Genomic DNA, 18,222 nt, shown 5'->3' with positions numbered 1-18,222 from the left:
GCACCGTCCCCTCCAGTGTCTCCGCCAATGCCCGCTCCGCTCCGCCCTGACCTCGAGAGTCAACAGACAGACGGACGGACGCTAGGTATCTTGAAGCCAGATATACCGGTACATATATCTAGAGCTTTCCAGACCGAATAATACGCACGCCCGCCTGCACGGTGCAACATCTCCCGTGCCAAGATATACCTAAGGCAATCATTAGCTCCGCCGAGAATAATCCGGCACGCAATTTCATCAGATCATGGCAAGCCGCAAGTGAACGCACACCCACCGTCCGCCCAGCCAGAAATGGCGGGGATCCCTGACCGGAGCAGGGACAGCTAACTAGAGTACCGTAGCTGCTCGCCGTTCTGACCCCTCCAAGCAATAGCCAAGTTATCGTCGTCGTCAGTGCCAACTGCCAACCCCATCCCACCCCGCCTAGGCAGGGAGCCAGCCAGGCAGCGAGCTCCCCAAAGGCGGGACTGCTGCCGCATATAAAGCTCCCATCCAGTTCCCCTTCCGCTACCTATTCCCTTCTGTCCCCATCACCCCTTCATCCACCACCACACACCACAGCTTTACCCACCTACACCCTACCCACCACAAACACTCACCATGTCCTTCCACCTCAGCTCCGAAGAAATCTGCGTCGAGGACAACCGCATCCTCGTGGGCCGGCTGCGCAAGGAGGACGGCTCGCTCAACGAGACCCAGATCGATCTCGACCAGTTCATCGGCAACAACAACGGTCACTTCCAGTGGGACGGCGAAGGTACCTATCCATCCATCCATCCATCCAACCAACTACCCCCGACTTCGCACTTCACCTGAATACGAATACTGATCTACGCGGCTACCTAGGCTTCTCGGGCTCCGCCTCCAACGTACACTTCTCGATCGAGGGAGGCGGCGAGGTTCCTGTCCTCCGTGCCAACCTGAGGGACGAAAATGGCGAGGAGAAGTCCGCCGATATCAACCTGGCCGAGCGCGTGCAGAACCACAATGGAGAGTTCGTTTTCGGTATGTCCCACTCTTTACACTTGCCTGCTGCTGGCTGTGGCTGTGGCTAATGAGGTTGTTGCAGTGTAAATACGAAAACGATCGATTGAAGAGAGCTGAGTTCGTAAAGGATGGCGGTTCTTATTCTTCGTTGTTTTGTCAGTGTTCGGGAGAATTATTGGGAGCCGGAATAAACTCGGATCTTCCATCAATTGCGTCGTTGCCATTCTGGAGTGATATGTGAAGCTGTCCTGGAGCTTGCTTGGTGCTGGTGATCGACCTGTAGCAATCGCCCATCCGGTTCCTTGACTCGTAGTTATGTGACATCAGCAAACCCGTGGCCGGACAATTGGCCATTGACCGTTGATAGCCCTCTTCACATGTTGCGGCTCCTGTAACCGGTTTGGCGGCACACCGCTGAGAAGCCCGGTCGGCCCGTTCCGTATGCGGTAGTACATAGATGGGCCCTTGGTACATAAGTTGTCACTATGAAGCTTCTGGTAGTGAGTGCAATATCGTATGCATGCCACGCGCCAGAATGGACTGAAGAATCCACCGTTTCTGTCGTTGTGTTCTCTTCTCAAGTTCTCAAGTTCTCATGTCTTCGTCCTACATAGCGCACTAGTAGTTGCGGTAACTACGTGCGGCGCCGGCGTTGAAGTGAAGCCAGCCATGTCTCACAGCCCCACGCTAGTGGGAGTTAACTAGCGGCAACTCACCGTGCTCGCCTGCAGCTGCTGCCGCAAACACGCAAACCAAACACGTCCAGCAACCAGCTCTCTCTCTCTCTCAACAACTCTCTCTACATCTCTACATCCCGCACGACCACCGCACGACCACCACCCACGCCCCCCCTCGCCCACCCCCCCTCACCCTCTCACCCACCACAACGACCCCGCATCGAGATGGACCTCCTCTCCGGCATCCGCAAAGGCGACACCTCCCGCGGGGGACGGGCAGAGTTCAGCTGGGACGCGGTCAAGGAGGACAAAGACCGCGAGAACTATCTAGGGCACTCTCTGATGGCGCCCGTGGGGCGGTGGCAGCGCGGGAAGGATCTTACATGGTATGCTAAAACGGGCGAGGGGGATGGGGTTAGTGAGGAGGAGCGCATAAGGATGGAGCGCGCGGAGGTGAAGCGGGCGGAGGAGGAGGCGATTAATGTCGCGTTGGGGGTTGTTATGCCGGCCATGGGGGGGATGGGGGAAGACAATGGGGAGGGGGGGGAGGGGGAGGGGGTAAATGAAGACGGGGAGGGCAAGGGCAAGGGGAGGGAGAGGCGTAGGAGGAGCGACAGGAGTCGCGATAGGGAGCTGAGTCATCGGCATCGCGACCGGAGCAGGCAGAGGGAGAAGGAGCGCGGGGACAGGCGGAGGGATGAGAGGGACTCACATCATCGAGATGCGAAGGACCGGCACCATCACCGCGACGAGAGGGATAGACACCACCGCGACGAGAAAGACAGACACCATCACCGCGACGAGAAGGATAGACACCACCACCGCGACGAGAAAGACGCGCACAGAAGGTACAAGAGCAGAAGAAAAAGTCCCCGGAGACATAGGGATAGGGATTCCAGGAGGAGGGATTGATACGGCATGTTCCGTGTGGTGTTTCTGTACTGTTGCGTTTACGCGTGTTATCATTGTTCCTACATAGCGCTGGAGGTTGAAATACAGTTTACCACTCGGGCAAGCGAGTGGTAAATTGCCACGATGTCTCATAGGTGTTTTATGTCCGCCAGCGTGGTTTGTTCGCCAGTTGCCGTACCTTGTGAATTCATGGACTTGCGGTCTGTAGACGAGCACCCAATGTATTCGATAACCGTGTATTCAATTCGATCCCTTCAGGCTCCTTCGCTATTCAAGAGTGATTTCTCATGCTTCCGCTTAGCTACTCTGTTTGTCGTAGCGCCTCCACTTGTGGCCCGTGCTCCAAGCAAGCTCTCGCGTAGCACCACCCACTTCCTCCTCCAATTCTAAACACCACCCCTTCATCGCCCCAGCTGTCGGTCCACCGTCACCAACACCACCAAACATGTCGTACTTCTCGAACATCCTCACCGCGACCAAAACCCGCTACGCCTCTCTCCGGCAAGGCGACGAAGCCGACGGCGACACGGAGGACGACTCGCACATTTCCCGCGTGCTCCGCAACTACTACCAAGAGCAGCAGCGCGCATATCCTGACTGGCTCGGCCCCCCTCCCAACCAACGCTCGCAATCCCCCGTCACCTCCCTCCGCAACACGTACGGCCGACGTCCCGCAGCTCCCAACGCCGCGCCACAGCACTCCGCCGGCACAAGTCTGAGCGACATCTTCGATGCGCCGGTCGAGCAGCGGCCCCAGATCGGGCGGAATGCGAGTTCGGGCTCTGCCGCGTCGCGTGCCCAGCAGCAGCAGCAGCAGCAGCACCAAATGTTTCCCGACGACCAGCACCACCCCCACCACCCGCAGATGGGCGGCGGCTCCCAGAGCGGGAATCTTACCGCCCAGCAGAGGATCAAGGAGCGGCTGTGGGGAAGCCGCGGCGCTGCTAGTCCTAGTCCGCCGCCGCAACTGCAGCATCAGCCGCCTCCGCCGCCGCAGCAGAGGCAAGGCGGCAGGGTCGAGATGCCGATGCCAACGGGTGGGCAGCCGTATGTCGCCGCCGGAATGCCGTGGGATGATGGATATGGCGGAGGCTTTGAGGCGCCGGCCCCGCAGGCGTATGGTGGTGGGGGAGGTGCGGCGGGGGGGAATATGCGGCGTGGGGCTGCGGGAGGAAGACCAGGGTTGCAGGGTACGCCGGGAAGACCGCCCTACCGGTAATGGAATGAGGCCGTGTTTTCGAGGCGTAGGATAAGCTAAGGTGTATGCGAGCGGCGATTGATATTCATTGGCGGGCGCGGGCTGGGTTTGTTTGACTCTTGTTTGCATTTTACGTGCGAGACTACAATTTTGTTGTAATGGCTGCGTCTATATTCATTGTTCTTGTATACGGCCTGAGGATTCAGCAGAGAGAGATAGTGCCGTCCGCCTGTTGGTGAGACTCTACCTATTCGATTGTTTACCGTATTGGTGCTCTCATCTACCCATACCATATCACTCGCATTGTACCACATAGGGTAATCCCACATCCCTCGCAACCCGGGACTCCACAGTCCAGCGCAGCGCAAACAACGCTGCACTCCGCCAGGGCCAGGTCACGAAAAATCACACCCACTCCACGCTCCACCCTCCTTTACGCCCGCGCGCCATTAGTTATTCCTCTCCACCTACCCACATCCACGCACCACGCTCACCACCCCCCAACCGCCCTCCACCCTCCACGCGCCTCCCAACCTACCCCCGGTCCCCCACGCAATCGTCAATCTGCACCTACCAACTCACGCAGCGGCCGGGGCCACGGTCGGAGGCGATCCAGGACCCGCCGCGCCCGCATCCGCAGCCGCACTCGCAGTACCGGCCATCCAGGGCCGACGGCGAAGGTCGTCGTCAGTGCGCCTCACTGAGAACCCGCTGTTCCTGCCACATCCCGACCGCAGCAAGCCTATGGCGCAGGACTCGAGGAACGTCGATAATCACGCTCAAGCTCAAGCTGCGCCGCCGCCGCCCCCGCCGTCGGTGCTGCCGCCCACGCCCACGCCGAATACACAGCCGGTACAGCTGCTGCTGCAGCACCAGCAACAGCTGCAGCACAATCAGCTGCAGCAGCACCAGCAGCTGCAGCACAACCAGCAGCAGCAGCAGAACCAGCAACAGCAGCAGCAGAACCAGGGCGCTAGGATCGATGTCAGCAGGATCAGGCAGGAGTCGCCGTCGCTACAGCAACAACAGCAACAGCAATTGCAGCAGCAGCAGGGTGGCGGGGCTGGTGCGGGTGCTGGTTCTGGAGGGCAGCAGAATGGCGGTGGTGAGGGAGCGCAGCAGGGCCCTGGCGGCGGCGGTGTTGCCCAGGACAGCTTGAGTATGATGCAGCTCAAGAAGCTGGTGGGCGAGGGGGGCAGATACGTGGTGAGTCTTTGTGGGTATTTTCCTTAAGACAGGGCCGCTGTGGCTGGCGCTGTCTGTTGGGTTGGGTTGGGTGCGAAGGGTGGCAATGCGGCGGGTGCTGATGCGGAGTGTAGCAACCAGAGTATGCGTTTCAATATACTGCGACCGATACCCTGACCACCGAGCTGAGCGAGTGGTTCTCGTACTCGACCGCGGACCTGTCGCTGCTGATCGTCGGCGCGAAGCAATCGTTCCAGTCTACGTACACGAAGATGTCGCTACCGCCGCACCAGACCGCGCCGCCGCCGCCCGGCAAGCAATCACGGTGGATGACGAGCAAGGACGTCAAGCGGCGACGGTACATAGCTCGGTGCGCGGACCTACTCGACCAGGCCAGCCAGGAGGAGCGGGTCAAGGGGCTGGAGGGCTTGAGTTTTGTTGCGCAGGGCGTCTACGGCGAGGTGCATGATCAGGAGGAGCAGATGGCGTGGATCAAGCGCAACAACAAACTGCTGCGGAAGGTCGGCGTCACCGAGAGCGTCTTTGGTTGTCTCCGGAAATCGCTGGGTCGCGAGTGGGAGTTTGCGCAGCAGGCGTCGGCGACGGCGAATGGCCTCCCGAACGGTGTCGATGCCGACGAGTTGCTCAGTCAGAAAGCGTGGAACCGAAGGGAACTTAAGCAGGCTCTTACAGTGCTCTACTTTCTGATTGAGGTCACGAGGATGGTTAGCGAGGAGGAGACGGAGGAGAAGGATATTGGCCTCGACGAGGAGCTGGAGTCGTTCAGAGATGAGATCTCGCAGCTGCCGGGAGAGGGCGGGTTGCTCGGATATCTCATCACGAATATCGCGCGGGTTAGATGGGAGGACAATGTCGACATTCCATTGACGCATCTTTTGATCCTGACTTGGAAGACGGCGTTGCTACTGTTCGGATCACCGGATAAGCATCTTGCCAAGGTCAAGGAGTTCTCCAGGGTTTCTGAAGGACTGTCTTCGGAGGTTGACAAGAATATAATCACTGCCAACCCACTCGATTACTTCCTCTTCCGACAAGAACTGATCGCCAAGTATCCTGCATACAACCCGCCAAAATCGCTATTCGCCTTTGAGAGTAATTCCTACCTGCCCTCGCTTGCAATGCAAGAAAGCTCCCTGCGACCGGGCGGAAACACGGATGTCCTCCTAGGCGGAAAGGGTGGCGGCGAGAACCTCGCCAGCATCCTGGACAAGGCCGTGCACATCGCCACACCAATACCATCTCCGCCGCCGAGTCCCCTCGCTCTCGGAAAGGGACAGAAGAAGCAGAACTACCAAACTAACCAGAGTTTTCCGTTCATGTATCCTCCAGCGGACGAGGACGATGCCGGCGGTGTGCCCAGCAGCATCAAGGAGGCTGGAGACTTGTTTTCGGGCAGAACACGGACTAGTCTGGCGATGCGCCAGCTGTGGAAGGAGAGGGAGGCGTTCGAGAAGTATGGACGCGGCTGGCAGGTCGATGATCAGCTGGATTTGAAGAAGCAGAATTGGGAGCTGGCAGATCGCATTCCGAGATGGGAGGAGAAGAGGCTGGCGGCTGTGGATGATGTCTATGTTTGTACCCTAAGAGAGAGGGAAGGAGTGGGCAAGGCTGACAGGCGGGAAACAGCAAGCTATTCTGCCACAGATGCAGTCGTTGGTGATCGTCTTGTTCAAGGTAATATTGCAAAGCATCACCGCGCCACCTACAGCGCCACCACCACCGCCACCACCACCACAGAACACATTCGTGGAAGAAGATGGCAGAGGTTGGTCCAATCCCGTTTGGTGGTACGATCGTATGCTAAAGGCGGTTGTTGCAGCTCCTAGTAGCGGTGGTAAGGTGATTGTCGACCCGGCCACAGGCGATGTCAATTTTACGCCATCACTATCATTGCGCACCATCTTCGGCAAGCGAAAGGACGGCAGTATTAATGGAGGAAAGACACTCACACCAATCGGCGAAGATCCACCCGATCCAGCTGAATGGGAGAGGCAGCGGGAAAGAGAGCAGGCGGAGCGTGAGGCGGCCGAGAGGAAGCAGTGGGAGGAACTAGATACCATCCGTATGCGAGAAATCACCTCGAAGGCGGTGACGGCACTCTTCCTGGTCCTGCTGAAATGGTTCCGAGTTTCTCGTGCGTCCCATCATTGTCTACATCACGGTATCGGTGACTGACTGGAGTACAGACGTCTTGAAGTTCGAGTACTTTACGCAGCTTCTCTGGGACTCCAACTACATCCCGCTTGTCCTGAAGCTGCTCAACCAGCAAGACGTGGTCGCTTCGCTTACCGCCAAAACCGACCGCCCAGAACGCGCCTACTTCCGGATCTGCAACCTCCACTCCCTCTCCCCGCAACCTCTCACCTCGTCCCCGACCGAATCCTACAGCCCGGACGACGCCTGCCCTCCGCCAATACGCTTCTCTCGGCCTGAGCCGCAGCCTCCAGCCGCCGCCACGTCCCCACCACCACCCACCGAACCCCCCCTCCCCATAACCGACTTCAGCTGGCGCAACTTCTTCACGAGCATCAACATCATGCGAGTTTTGCAAAAGGTCGTCAAGGGCAAATCGCACCGCAACCTCGCTCTCGTACAATTCCGCTCATCAGTGATCCTGCGCAAGCCGCTGAAATGCCAGCAGCGGGACCTGCGCCTCTACACGCTCAAGGTGTTCAAGGGCCAGGTGCCCTACTGCGGCCGCAAGTGGCGACAAAGCAACATGCGCGTCATCACTAGTATCTACCTCCACTGCCGCCCGGAGCTGCGCGACGACTGGCTCGCCGGCGGAGATGTCGACGCGGACGTTGAGGAGGCTGGCCCACAGGAGGAGGCATTGCGCGCGCTTACGCTGTTCTATAATATTCGCCATTACCCGCGCAGCATGGGCGCGGATGTGGGGCTGCTCGAGGATGAGAGGGATTTTTTTAGGAGGGAGTTAGCGCGCATGGAGGAGGCGGAGGAGGGCGAGGAGAAGTGGGGGGGGTGAGAGAGTGGAGTTGGAGTTTATACATACATAAGCGAGCGGGATGTTAATGACTTGTTTTTATCTTTTCTTTGGGGAGGGCTGAGGTGTGAGGTGTGAGGGTGAGCCGCGAGGTGTGAATACCGGTACCTGGGATTATTTCGGTGGTAAATACATTATACATTATACCCGGCAGAGCCATCCTGCGAATTTGGGCCTGGGGTTTCCTTCATTATGGCACTTTACCTATTGCTTTTGGGTTGGGGGTGGTAACTATGGGAGGATATAACTAGATGCGTGATACTTGGGTTTCTAGATGTACCTAGGTGGGTAGGTGGGTGGTAATGAATACATGGCATGGCTGTTGAAAATCGACGGTGGACGGGTTAGTGGGGATTCGCATGGTGATTCAACGACATAATTTCGTCCTCACTGTCAGATGGGTATGGACGAGTGATGATGAATGATATAATCAGAAGGAGGTGGTCAAGCTACTCGTTGTCCACTCTAGTGGACTAACTACTAGTATTGTGGGATTCAAGGCCAGACCCGATTTGGTCACCTCAACGTTGATAACTTGAGATGTTCTCTGCTGCTGCTTTTGTGTTCGTCTGGTCGGTCGGGCTGTCATTCAACACATCAGACATGAGACATTGTCAACACCGCAGAGGTACTCTACTTGGAGGTTATCCAGTCTGAAGAACACTGGCTTCTTTCTTTTCTTGTTGCTTTCTGGTCAATTCGATCGGTCTCACCAGTTGCCCGTACTCTACCCGTCGGAGGTCTCTAAGTACTTGCCTAGTACTTGTCAACGGCACTAGGTAGTAGGTAGTAGGTACTGTAAACTGCAGTGTGCGGATAAACACCGGTCATACATGCACCGTATTTTAAGATTTGAGCCCTCGCATCGTATGTACGAAGCGTGGAGTTTCTCGGCCGCTCCGAGCGTCGATTGGCCTATGTACTTACCTTCATACTACCTGGTAGGTAGAAGAGACTTCGATCACTGTTGTGTTGTGTTGGCCGGACACTAGGACGGTGGGCCGGTTGTCCTACAAACTATCGGATCGATGAGCGGGCTTTGCTGGTCTGGCCATCGTCCGGCTCCAAGTCCTAGGTAAGTATGTGGGGGGGGTATTCTGCTGCTGCTTTTGCTTTTGCTTTTCTGCAAAGCCATTCACAATCACATCCACAATCATCCTTCAGGCCCCCCAGCCGCCCCCCCCCCCCCCCCCCCCCCCCCCCCCCCCCGCGGCGAACCGCAGGACCAACTCCAAGACCAAGGCACGATCGTATCGATGCACGTACGGGTTCCCGAATCCAGAAGCTAGAGATCGAGGACGGGGACGGGGACGGGGACGGGGACGAACCGCAATATACATACGCCCGGTGTTCAAGTTGCACGCTGGAGGCGAACTGCATATTTTTGACTCGACTCGACTCGCGAGCTCGCCTGGTGCTGTGGTGCCCGGTTAGAACCCCGCGGGATCGACTTCGGTTGGGGGCGTGGGTTGTGGGTGCCTAGAGTTGGGCATCGCTAGTAATTGCGGGGAGGGGGCGCGGGGAGGGTGTGGGGAGGGCGCGGGGAGGGTGTGGGGAGGGTGTGGGGAGGGAAGGGGAAGCCACAATACGGTGGGTGAGGTTGGTGCAGGAAGGTCAATGGCCCTCGGTGATGTCACTTGGCAATAAACAGGCGGATTGAGTACCTCCCTACCTAGTAGCTGCTGTGCTCGCGAAGATGGGCGGAGGAGAACTCCATGTCTATGTTCGTCGACTGCCGAATCCACCTGCAGTGCAACCAACATATACCATATCAAATCAGCAGATATTGCTTGTGGTGTTGGGTGGAGGTACTTGTGCATCTCCTCGCGGAAACGACGTCCCGAAGTCGAGCTGCGAACTCTGCGCGTAAAAAGTGGACCATCCTGGTAACGGAGGACGGTACTAATGGCTGGTCGGGCCGTGTGTTCCCAAGTGGCGGATAGAATGACGGGATATGCATATGTGGCGGACTTTATGGTGTGCATGTATGCATGTACCTGCATCGAAGTGCGGAGCAATAGCGCCACTCATCGGTGCATAACCCACACGGTCGGTGGTCGGTGGTCGGTGGTCGGGCAGGAGACCGACGTCGGACATCGAATTGCCGTGTCGGTATTCTATGTATGAGCAGGTACTCTACTGTCAGACGGGACGATGGGTGGAACCCGCTCACTGGCAATCCTCCGAGTAACTGCGTACGACGGTTGCAATTGACTGCTGACTCCTTCGCGCGGGCCAAAGTCCGGTGTCGACTCGGCGTCGGGGGCAGGCGGATGTTTATTTACATCTCCAACGGCCACCCGCAGCCAGCTGCACCCCGCATGGTGAATCGTGACTGGTCAGACTTCAGTTCGCTCGCACGTTACACCGAGCAGCGACCGGATGCAGTATAGTTGTGTTGATCGCCGGGGGTATAGCGACCAGCAGGGGACAATGCCGGACCGGACATCATCCAACAGTCGATAGTTCATACCTAGGTGGATGGAGTAATACTTGTAGAGTACGCCCGTAACGAACTACGAGAGAGCGCACAACACCTTCCTCCTCGACAACCACCACAGATGACGACCATGCATGACTTGGACCTGGAGATGGCAGCGGGGTACAACAGGACGCGGGGAGAACGACGGCTGCCAGCGGAAGATGGCAAGGGGGGGGAGCGATACACAGACGATCTCGCCATGCAGGAGACCCGGAGATTGGTTCTGCAGAGTGATGATTCCGCATCTGAATCCGCCTCTGAAGACGGGGAAGAAGACGGGTACTACGACGACAGCGATGACGATGATGGCAGCGACGGCAGCAGCAGCAGCTTTATCGTCTTTAAAAGACCCGCCCCCCGGAATTGGGCCAGCAGCGTCGCAGACGTTATCTTGACTCGACGGAGAGCTCTCACGATGATCGGACTTACTGCTGCCGTGTTGCTGGGCTACTCGCTCTTTGCCGCTTCGGCGCCGCTCGAACCGCGCCAGGGCATCGCTACCACCAGTCCGCCTTGGTACCCGACGCGTTGGTGGTCCCCATCTGTGTACATACACACTCCCTTCGGACACTGTGGCTAACTCCGGCATACATATAGCTCTCGGAGGCACCGTAAAATCATGGGAGGAATCATACCGCAAGGCGGCCGATCTGGTGTCGCAGATGACATTGACGGAGAAGGGTATGTGCCTACTGATGCCACACCACCTTTACCACCGAGTCCTGACATGGCGTGCAAGTGAACGTTACCACCGGAACGGGATGGCAGATGGGTCCTTGCGTGGGCAACACCGGAGCAGTACCGCGGCTCGGCTTCCCGTCGATTTGTCTCCAGGACGGCCCGTTGGGTGTTAGGTTCGGAGATAAGATTACTTCGTTCCCGGCGGGGATCACGACTGGTGGTATGGCTCGATACATACGTGGGTGCTCGTGAAGAGAGAGAGGGCTGATGAACGGACGTAGGAACTTGGGATAAGGACTTGATGAGACAGCGTGGAGAGGCTATTGCGGCGGAGTTTAGGGGGAAGGGTGTTAACGTAGCATTGGGTCCGGCTATGGGTATGATGTTTCACCCTCCTCTCTGCGAATATGTGGACTGACATGTTCTTCAGGCGCTTTGGGAAAGCACCCGGCCGGTGGTAGAAACTGGGAAGGCTTCGGTTCGGACCCCTATCTTCAGGGTGCCGCATCCTACGAGACGGTAGTGGGCATGCAATCGCAGGGTGTCATCGCCACGGCGAAACACTTCATCGCCAACGAGCAAGAGCACTACCGACAAGGCCCCGGCGCCATCTCGTCGAATATCGACGACCGTACTCTGCACGAGGTCTACCTCTGGCCCTTCCAGGACAGTGTCAAGGCCGGAGTAGGCGCAGTCATGTGCTCGTACAACCGTGTCAATAATTCTGCCGCATGCCAGAACTCCTGGCTGCAGAATAATGTTTTGAAAGATCAGCTGGGATTCCAGGGATTCATCATGAGTGATTGGCTGGCGCAAATGAGTGGAGTTGGTTCGGTATTGGCGGGGATGGACATGTCCATGCCTGGTAGGTTTCCGTGGATTGCGAGCGAGGTGCGAATGTTCGCTGACAGACCTTACAGGCGATGGTTATGTCTGGGACGACAGAGTTCCTATGCTCGGCCCGCGCCTCACTGAAGCAGTGCTAAATTCCTCTGTGCCGATTGAGCGATTGGATGACATGGCTACACGAATTGGTACGCAGACCTAGAACGCGTGGGATCATACCCACCACAGCGATGCTGACGAAAACAGTTGCCGCGTGGTATCAGCTCGGCCAGGACTCTGACTACCCAGAGCCCAACTTCAGCTCATGGACACAAAACGATACCGGTAACATCTACTATGGCTCCTACGAGCCTCCGGTCGGTTTGATAAACCAGCACGTCAATGTGATGGCGGACCATCCAGCTCTGACGCGGAAGATCGCCGCCGAGGCGATTGCACTCCTCAAGAACGAGGGCTCAACTCTGCCGCTCAAGAAGCAGATGAAGATCGGTGTTTACGGCGAAGATGCTGCGCTACCAGCGGGCGGACCGAACGTCTGCGTCGACCGGGGCTGCAATGTGGGAACACTGGCAGTCGGCTGGGGAAGTGGAAGCACGGAATTCGAGTATCTCATCGACCCGCTCTCGGCCATTACCGCGAAAGCGAAGTCGTACGGCGGAGTAGTCACTTCCATCACCCAGAACAACCTGACATCCGAGATCGCCGCGTCCGCGGCCAAGCAGGACGTCTGCCTCGTCTTCGTCAATGCCGATTCCGGCGAAGGATACCTCACGTGGGAAGACGTAGCTGGTGATCGCAACGATCTCAACACACAAAAGGGTGGCGATGAACTCGTCCTTGCCGTCGCCAACGCGTGCGAGAAGACCGTCGTCATCGTGCACAGCGTCGGCCCCATAATCATGGAGAAATGGGCGACCAAGCGTCAAGTCCGCTCTATCGTCTGGGCGCACCTCCCCGGAATGGAGAGCGGCAGCGCCCTCGTCGACGTCCTCTGGGGCGCCGTCAACCCCTCAGGCAAGCTCCCCTACACCATCGGCAAGTCGCTCGCCGACTACGGCGCGGCCGCGGGAATAATCTACACGGAGAACGCAGTGCCGCCGCAGTCGGACTTCACCGACGGCATCTTCGTCGACTACCGACACTTCGACCAGCAAAAGATCACGCCGCGCTTCGAGTTCGGCTTCGGGCTCTCATACACCACCTTCTCATACTCGCAGCTCAAGACGACAAAGAAGGGCAAGCTCACGCCGCTGCCCGCCGCGCGCCCCCGCGCCACAGCAAAGCCGCCCGTCTACAACACCACGCTCCCGGACCAATCCTTAGCGCTCTACCCCCAGGGTTTCACCAAGATCAACCGCTTCATCTACCCGTACCTGGACGCGGCCAACGTCACCGTCGGCGCGTACCCCTACCCCGAAGGCTACACCACCGTGCAGAAGCCCAGCCAGGCCGGCGGCGGCCAGGGCGGCAACCCCGCGCTCTGGGAGGTCCTGGCCGAGGTCTCCGTCACAGTCAAGAACACTGGCAAGGTCGCCGGCGCAGAGGTCGCGCAGCTATACCTTGAGTTCCCGCAGAGCGGGCCGATTCGTTAGCACCCCCTCCCACTCCCCCTCCCCCACCTCCTGAGTCAAACCGTGCTAATGAAAATAGCGTTCCCACCGAAAACCCTCCGCGGCTTCGAGAAGGTCTTCCTACGACCGGGCGAGAGCAGGAAGGTGGCGTTTAAGCTCACGAGAAGGGATCTGAGCTACTGGGACGTCGTCAGGCAGAACTGGGTCATTCCCGCCCCTGGCGTCGGTGTCTTGGTGGGTACTAGTAGTAGGAGGATTAAGGCGAAGGCGTTTGTTGGGAGTTACTAGATGGACGGGACGGGTGGGGGGTATAAACGTGTACACGAAGATATTGAAATTTGAAGATGAAGCAGGGGCGGTGGAGATGGGTGGATGGTTGGTGAATGGGATATTTGAAGTTTTATTATCATTCGCTGCTGGGTGATTGATCCTGCGTGCACTTAAACAGAAACAATGTTGTCATAATCGTTGCCCCGTAGCCTCACAGTTAGGAACACCATAAAGGGTACTGCCATCTGTCTCACGCACAGTACGCCATGTGCGTATGTAGCTTATTGTAGCGCGGCCAATCCACCGTCGGAGTATCCTATCGAGTGAGGTAGTAGTACAGGTGTAACCCACAACCATTGAGGAGCGCAGAGCGCGGAGGCGGCGGCGGCGGCTTGGTGTCATCGGTGTGCACTGAGCGCCGAAGAGACGAGACCTTGCTGAGACCATGCCGAGACCTAGTGGGACCCTATGCAGACCCGATGCAGACCCGATGCGGTCGTGCAACGTTTAAAGTTTGTTTCTGCTGTCACTATTTCTGTTGTCACTCACTATTTCTATTCTTTCTGTGGTGATCCCCATCAGACATCACCTTGTATGTAAATCATGATCATAATCATCGAACGAGACCTCTACTATGTATTTCAATTGATCACGTTTTTGTTGCTCGCCCATTTTTGGGTTGTCAAAGATACCGAGATACCTAGATAAGATAATTAGTAGGAAGATAGAACTATTTTGTTGCTTGCTTGCTTCTTCTACTCCGGGCCAGTGCCCTTCTATATGTACAGAATGTGTTTGGCTTGGGACTCGGGAGATAGACCCGCCGGAGCTAGGGACGAGACCAGACAGCAGACCAGACAGCAGAATATATCTCCTCCTTGACTCCCCCCGGATACAGTTCGCATGACCGAGTCCTTGACTCCTTCAGAACTGAAAACAGTGCTCCTTGAAAGTTAAAACTTCACCACCACCTTACAGCGGACGTGACATGAGGAGCGATCTTTCACGTGCTCCGGACGCCATAATCTGGACATGGGTGGGTCTCTCACTACCGAGTGGGCCTACCTATAGTAGCCCATGTATGGCAGCCGGCGCCGTAGAGTAGAACGTGAGTGACCACCTGTGACTTTCGGCATGCCACGGACAGCTGACGACGCGCGCCGCGGGCATTAGGGGGTTACACGCGGGGTTTCACTCGCCGTGACGTCGAGGCAGGCCACTAGAGTACATACGCTTCTTTTTCGTCAGGAGGGAGGTGGAGGTGGAGGTGGAGGTGTGAGGGAGGACCCTTATTTCCTCGCGTTCGCCACCTGCCGTGGCGCATCGCATCGCGCATCACATCACCGCATCAGCGCACCATGACCTCACACTTCGTAATGATCGTAATGATGGCCTGGCTGGCTGGTTGGCTGGTACTTGAAAGTTGAAACTTCCAGCGCGGCGGAATGCACACCCTCCTCCTTGCATAAAGCTGTGGCCCAGCCCTCCCCCACCCCCCTCGCATCTGACTGCTGCACGGAAACAAAACTATATTCGGAACGAACGAACAGGAAAAGATAAGATGGATACGCTCGCGAAAGTCATTCATGACACGGTCGGTGTGTTCACCAGTAAGACCGACGATGGACCGTCGCACGACGAGGTGCTTGCCGAGGAGCGGAGGCGGAAGGAGGAGGAGAAGGAGGCACTAAACCGGGGTGGCAAAGAGGAAAAGGAAACGCAGGAGGTGAAGGAAAGGGAAGAGGAGATTGTTGCAAGCAAGACGGAGGTCACGGGTGTGCAGAAGGGGGATTGGATTTTGTTGACTGGTTCTACATGCCCCTCCCCTCTCCTCCATCATGCGGCGGCGGTCGTTGCTGATACCTACATACGGATGTCTAGGTGCGTCTGGATTCGTTGCTGCGCACGTCATCTCGGCGCTGCTCAACGCAGGGTACAATGTCAAGTGCGCGGTTCGATCACCGTCGAAGGCAGACGACATCCGGAAGCTTCGGCCGCTGCAGATGGAGAGTCTGTCGTTCGTGGTTATCGAAGACTCCACAGTGCCATGGGCGTACGATGAGGCTGTCAAAGGGGTGAAGGGGGTTTGTCTCCCGTCATGACCATCATTCCGGATCGCTGCTGATTCTGCGGGGAAAGGTGATCCACACGGCCTCCCCCTCTGTACCCAACGGCCCGATCGACAACCGCCTCACGCTGCTGGACCCGGCGATCCGGGGGACCACAAACCTCCTCGCCTCCATCTTGCAGTACAATCCCGAGTGTAGACGGGTAGTGATGAGCTCCAGCTTCGCCGCGATCGTCAGCCCCGACGCCGGCCTGCGCCCGGACTACACATACAACGAACTCGACTGGAACCCGATTACGTATGAGGAGGCGGCGCGCGCTCCCGAGTCGATCGCCTACAGCGCCGCCAAGATCCTCGCCGAGCACGAGGCGTGGGACTTCATGGAGAAGCACACGTCCGCGCACTCCACCAGCCGCCCGGGGTTCTCGCTAGCCACCGTGTGCTGTCCCATGGTGTACGGGCCGATCGAGCACCACACCCGGCTGGACACGCTGAACACCAGCACGGCGGATATCTACCGGCTCATCAATGGCAGCGAGAAGTCCGTACCGGAGACGAAGATGTACGCGTGGGTGGACGTGCGGGATGCGGCGGAGGCACACGTGCGCGCGCTGGAGGCGCCGCGGAAGCGTGCGGGCATGGAGGATCGGTTCTTGGTTGCTGCCGGAGGATATTCCTACACGGAGGTGTGCAAGATCATCCAGAAGCGGTTTCCGCATCTCGTCAACACGGGGCTCACGCCGAACCCGGCTGGGGCGCCGCTGCCGCCGCTGCACTACGCCGTCGACAATAGCAAGTCCGTCCGCGAGCTGGGAATGTCCTACCGCCCGCTCGAGACGTGCATCGTCGATCTCGTCAACTCGCTGCTGAAGCTTCGGGCAGACGAGGAAGGGGGGGAGGAGGAGCAGCGCGCGCCAGTCTCGGTCACGGATGTGCGCACCGGAAGGGAACACAGGAGCCATTCCCTCGTCGGCACGGGGCTGACCGTGTGCGAGTGCGAGGGCAACATGGGCGTGTGCTCATGCTCGCCGACAACGTGTGCGTGTCGGGGGTGCGCGCGCAAGAGCTGGAGCAATCCGACGGCGAGGGTGGCGCAGCACGGGCCGAAGCCGGGGATGGGCGCCGTGCCGAAGGAGTGGCGGGAGCTCGGAGATCTGGGCGTGAGTGGGTTGGGCCTGGACGATAAGCCCAGCGGCGCGGTCTGCGATTGCGTCGACCCGCAAACCTGCGGTAAGGCTACGACTGGGGTGTGTTTCTATTCCACGGTGGGCGCGTCGGATTACAAGGTGGACGAGAGCGAGCAGACGACGGTCGCCGCTTCGGACTACAATAGGAACGATGATTCGCCCATGCCGACCTCAGACGCGGCGGCATCGATGGCGGGGCCGTACCAAACGGCGCGCCACTCGTCCCTCTCAGCAACCGCCGCGCCGTTCGTGCCGATGTTCATTGCTGCCCCGGACACGATGGCGCCACTGATCGTGCCGGACACGGTCGTTTCCACATCATCGGACACACCCGAAGCCACATTGCTAGCTCCCGCCACGTCCTCTACATCCACCGTCCCTTCCACAAAGCCAACCGTCATTTCACCCACTCCAATCGCGGCTTCCACGCTGGCTACCGACCCCTCCCCCTTGTACGGCGACGACCGACTGTTCGCGGAACTACAGCAATCCTCGCCCTTCAGTCCCACAAAGTGCACCTGCGGAAACAAGGACGCGCCTACAGACGCGTGCAGGTGTCTTCCCGGAGCCACGGGTTGTCCCTGCGGCGGCCACGAGAAGAATGTCCACGAGTGCTCTGTGCCGCCGGATAAGACGACATGTACGTGTGAGGTCAGTGACGGGGATGGCAGGAAGTGTACGTGTGAGCCCGGGTGTGCGGGGTGCGATCATGGGAAGGAGGGGAAGAGACATGAGGGAAGCTCGCCGGTCGTGTTGAATTTGTAGTTAGGTGAGGTGTAAATAGGTGTAATAATTGGGATGGGAACGTCGGAGGAATGTTTGGTGCTAGTTCAAGCATCCACATGTCTGCGGGAAATCCATATCGATGTGCTAGGAGGTATATAGTATAGGAAGTATGCCCATCGCACTCCTGCCATACATAAAACCGTCAACCGTGACACCTGATGATCACTCAAACCCTCACCCTCTTACGTATCGTAGAGTACCTCGGTAGACGCTGGGGAAGGAGCGGGAACGGGTTGTCCATCGTTCAGCCACATTCACAGCCATTCCCCGCCCCACCCCCACGCATGGTCTCCGGCCTACCTGGAACGTGCCTGTGTCGCAAGGTAAGGCAAGAGGCAAGAGGCAAG

At 58.0% G+C, this 18,222-nt stretch overlaps 5 protein-coding genes across 5 annotated transcripts; all 5 read left to right on the top strand.

The window, feature by feature from the left end:
• The first annotated feature begins 508 nt into the window (after positions 1–508).
• BZA05DRAFT_393098 (Cyanovirin-N) lies at positions 509–1,290 on the top strand. The gene is made up of 3 exons (XM_051483184.1): positions 509–757; positions 847–1,005; positions 1,070–1,290. The coding sequence occupies exons 1-3, from the start codon at positions 601–603 to the stop codon at positions 1,072–1,074; spliced, it is 321 nt and encodes a 106-aa protein (XP_051341405.1). The 5' UTR covers positions 509–600; the 3' UTR covers positions 1,075–1,290.
• Positions 1,291–1,724: 434 nt separating this feature from the next.
• On the top strand, positions 1,725–2,835 carry BZA05DRAFT_435132 (kinase phosphorylation protein-domain-containing protein). Its single transcript, XM_051486357.1, has one exon. The coding sequence runs from the start codon at positions 1,890–1,892 to the stop codon at positions 2,574–2,576; it is 687 nt and encodes a 228-aa protein (XP_051341404.1). The 5' UTR covers positions 1,725–1,889; the 3' UTR covers positions 2,577–2,835.
• A 186-nt stretch (positions 2,836–3,021) lies between these two features.
• Positions 3,022–7,966, top strand: BZA05DRAFT_417434 (uncharacterized protein; the record flags this gene model as incomplete). Its single annotated transcript, XM_051485462.1, has 6 exons — positions 3,022–3,709; positions 4,361–4,980; positions 5,094–6,551; positions 6,655–6,745; positions 6,842–7,114; positions 7,167–7,966. The coding sequence occupies 6 exons, from the start codon at positions 3,022–3,024 to the stop codon at positions 7,964–7,966; spliced, it is 3,930 nt and encodes a 1,309-aa protein (XP_051341403.1).
• Positions 7,967–10,379: 2,413 nt separating this feature from the next.
• Positions 10,380–13,954, top strand: BZA05DRAFT_371189 (glycoside hydrolase family 3 protein). The gene is made up of 8 exons (XM_051481668.1): positions 10,380–10,993; positions 11,064–11,147; positions 11,206–11,367; positions 11,429–11,524; positions 11,578–12,012; positions 12,068–12,181; positions 12,240–13,580; positions 13,644–13,954. The coding sequence occupies exons 1-8, from the start codon at positions 10,546–10,548 to the stop codon at positions 13,850–13,852; spliced, it is 2,889 nt and encodes a 962-aa protein (XP_051341402.1). The 5' UTR covers positions 10,380–10,545; the 3' UTR covers positions 13,853–13,954.
• Positions 13,955–15,053: 1,099 nt separating this feature from the next.
• BZA05DRAFT_393088 (uncharacterized protein) lies at positions 15,054–18,020 on the top strand. The gene is made up of 3 exons (XM_051483183.1): positions 15,054–15,642; positions 15,716–15,918; positions 15,974–18,020. The coding sequence occupies exons 1-3, from the start codon at positions 15,396–15,398 to the stop codon at positions 17,852–17,854; spliced, it is 2,331 nt and encodes a 776-aa protein (XP_051341401.1). The 5' UTR covers positions 15,054–15,395; the 3' UTR covers positions 17,855–18,020.
• Positions 18,021–18,222: the final 202 nt, after the last annotated feature.

This window comes from Tricharina praecox (assembly GCF_024521635.1).
Source record: "Tricharina praecox strain CBS 144465 chromosome Unknown BZA05scaffold_7, whole genome shotgun sequence".
NCBI lineage: Eukaryota > Fungi > Ascomycota > Pezizomycetes > Pezizales > Pyronemataceae > Tricharina > Tricharina praecox.
The sequence above is the reverse complement of the archived record's forward strand: the minus strand, read 5'-3'. Positions and strand labels throughout refer to the sequence as shown.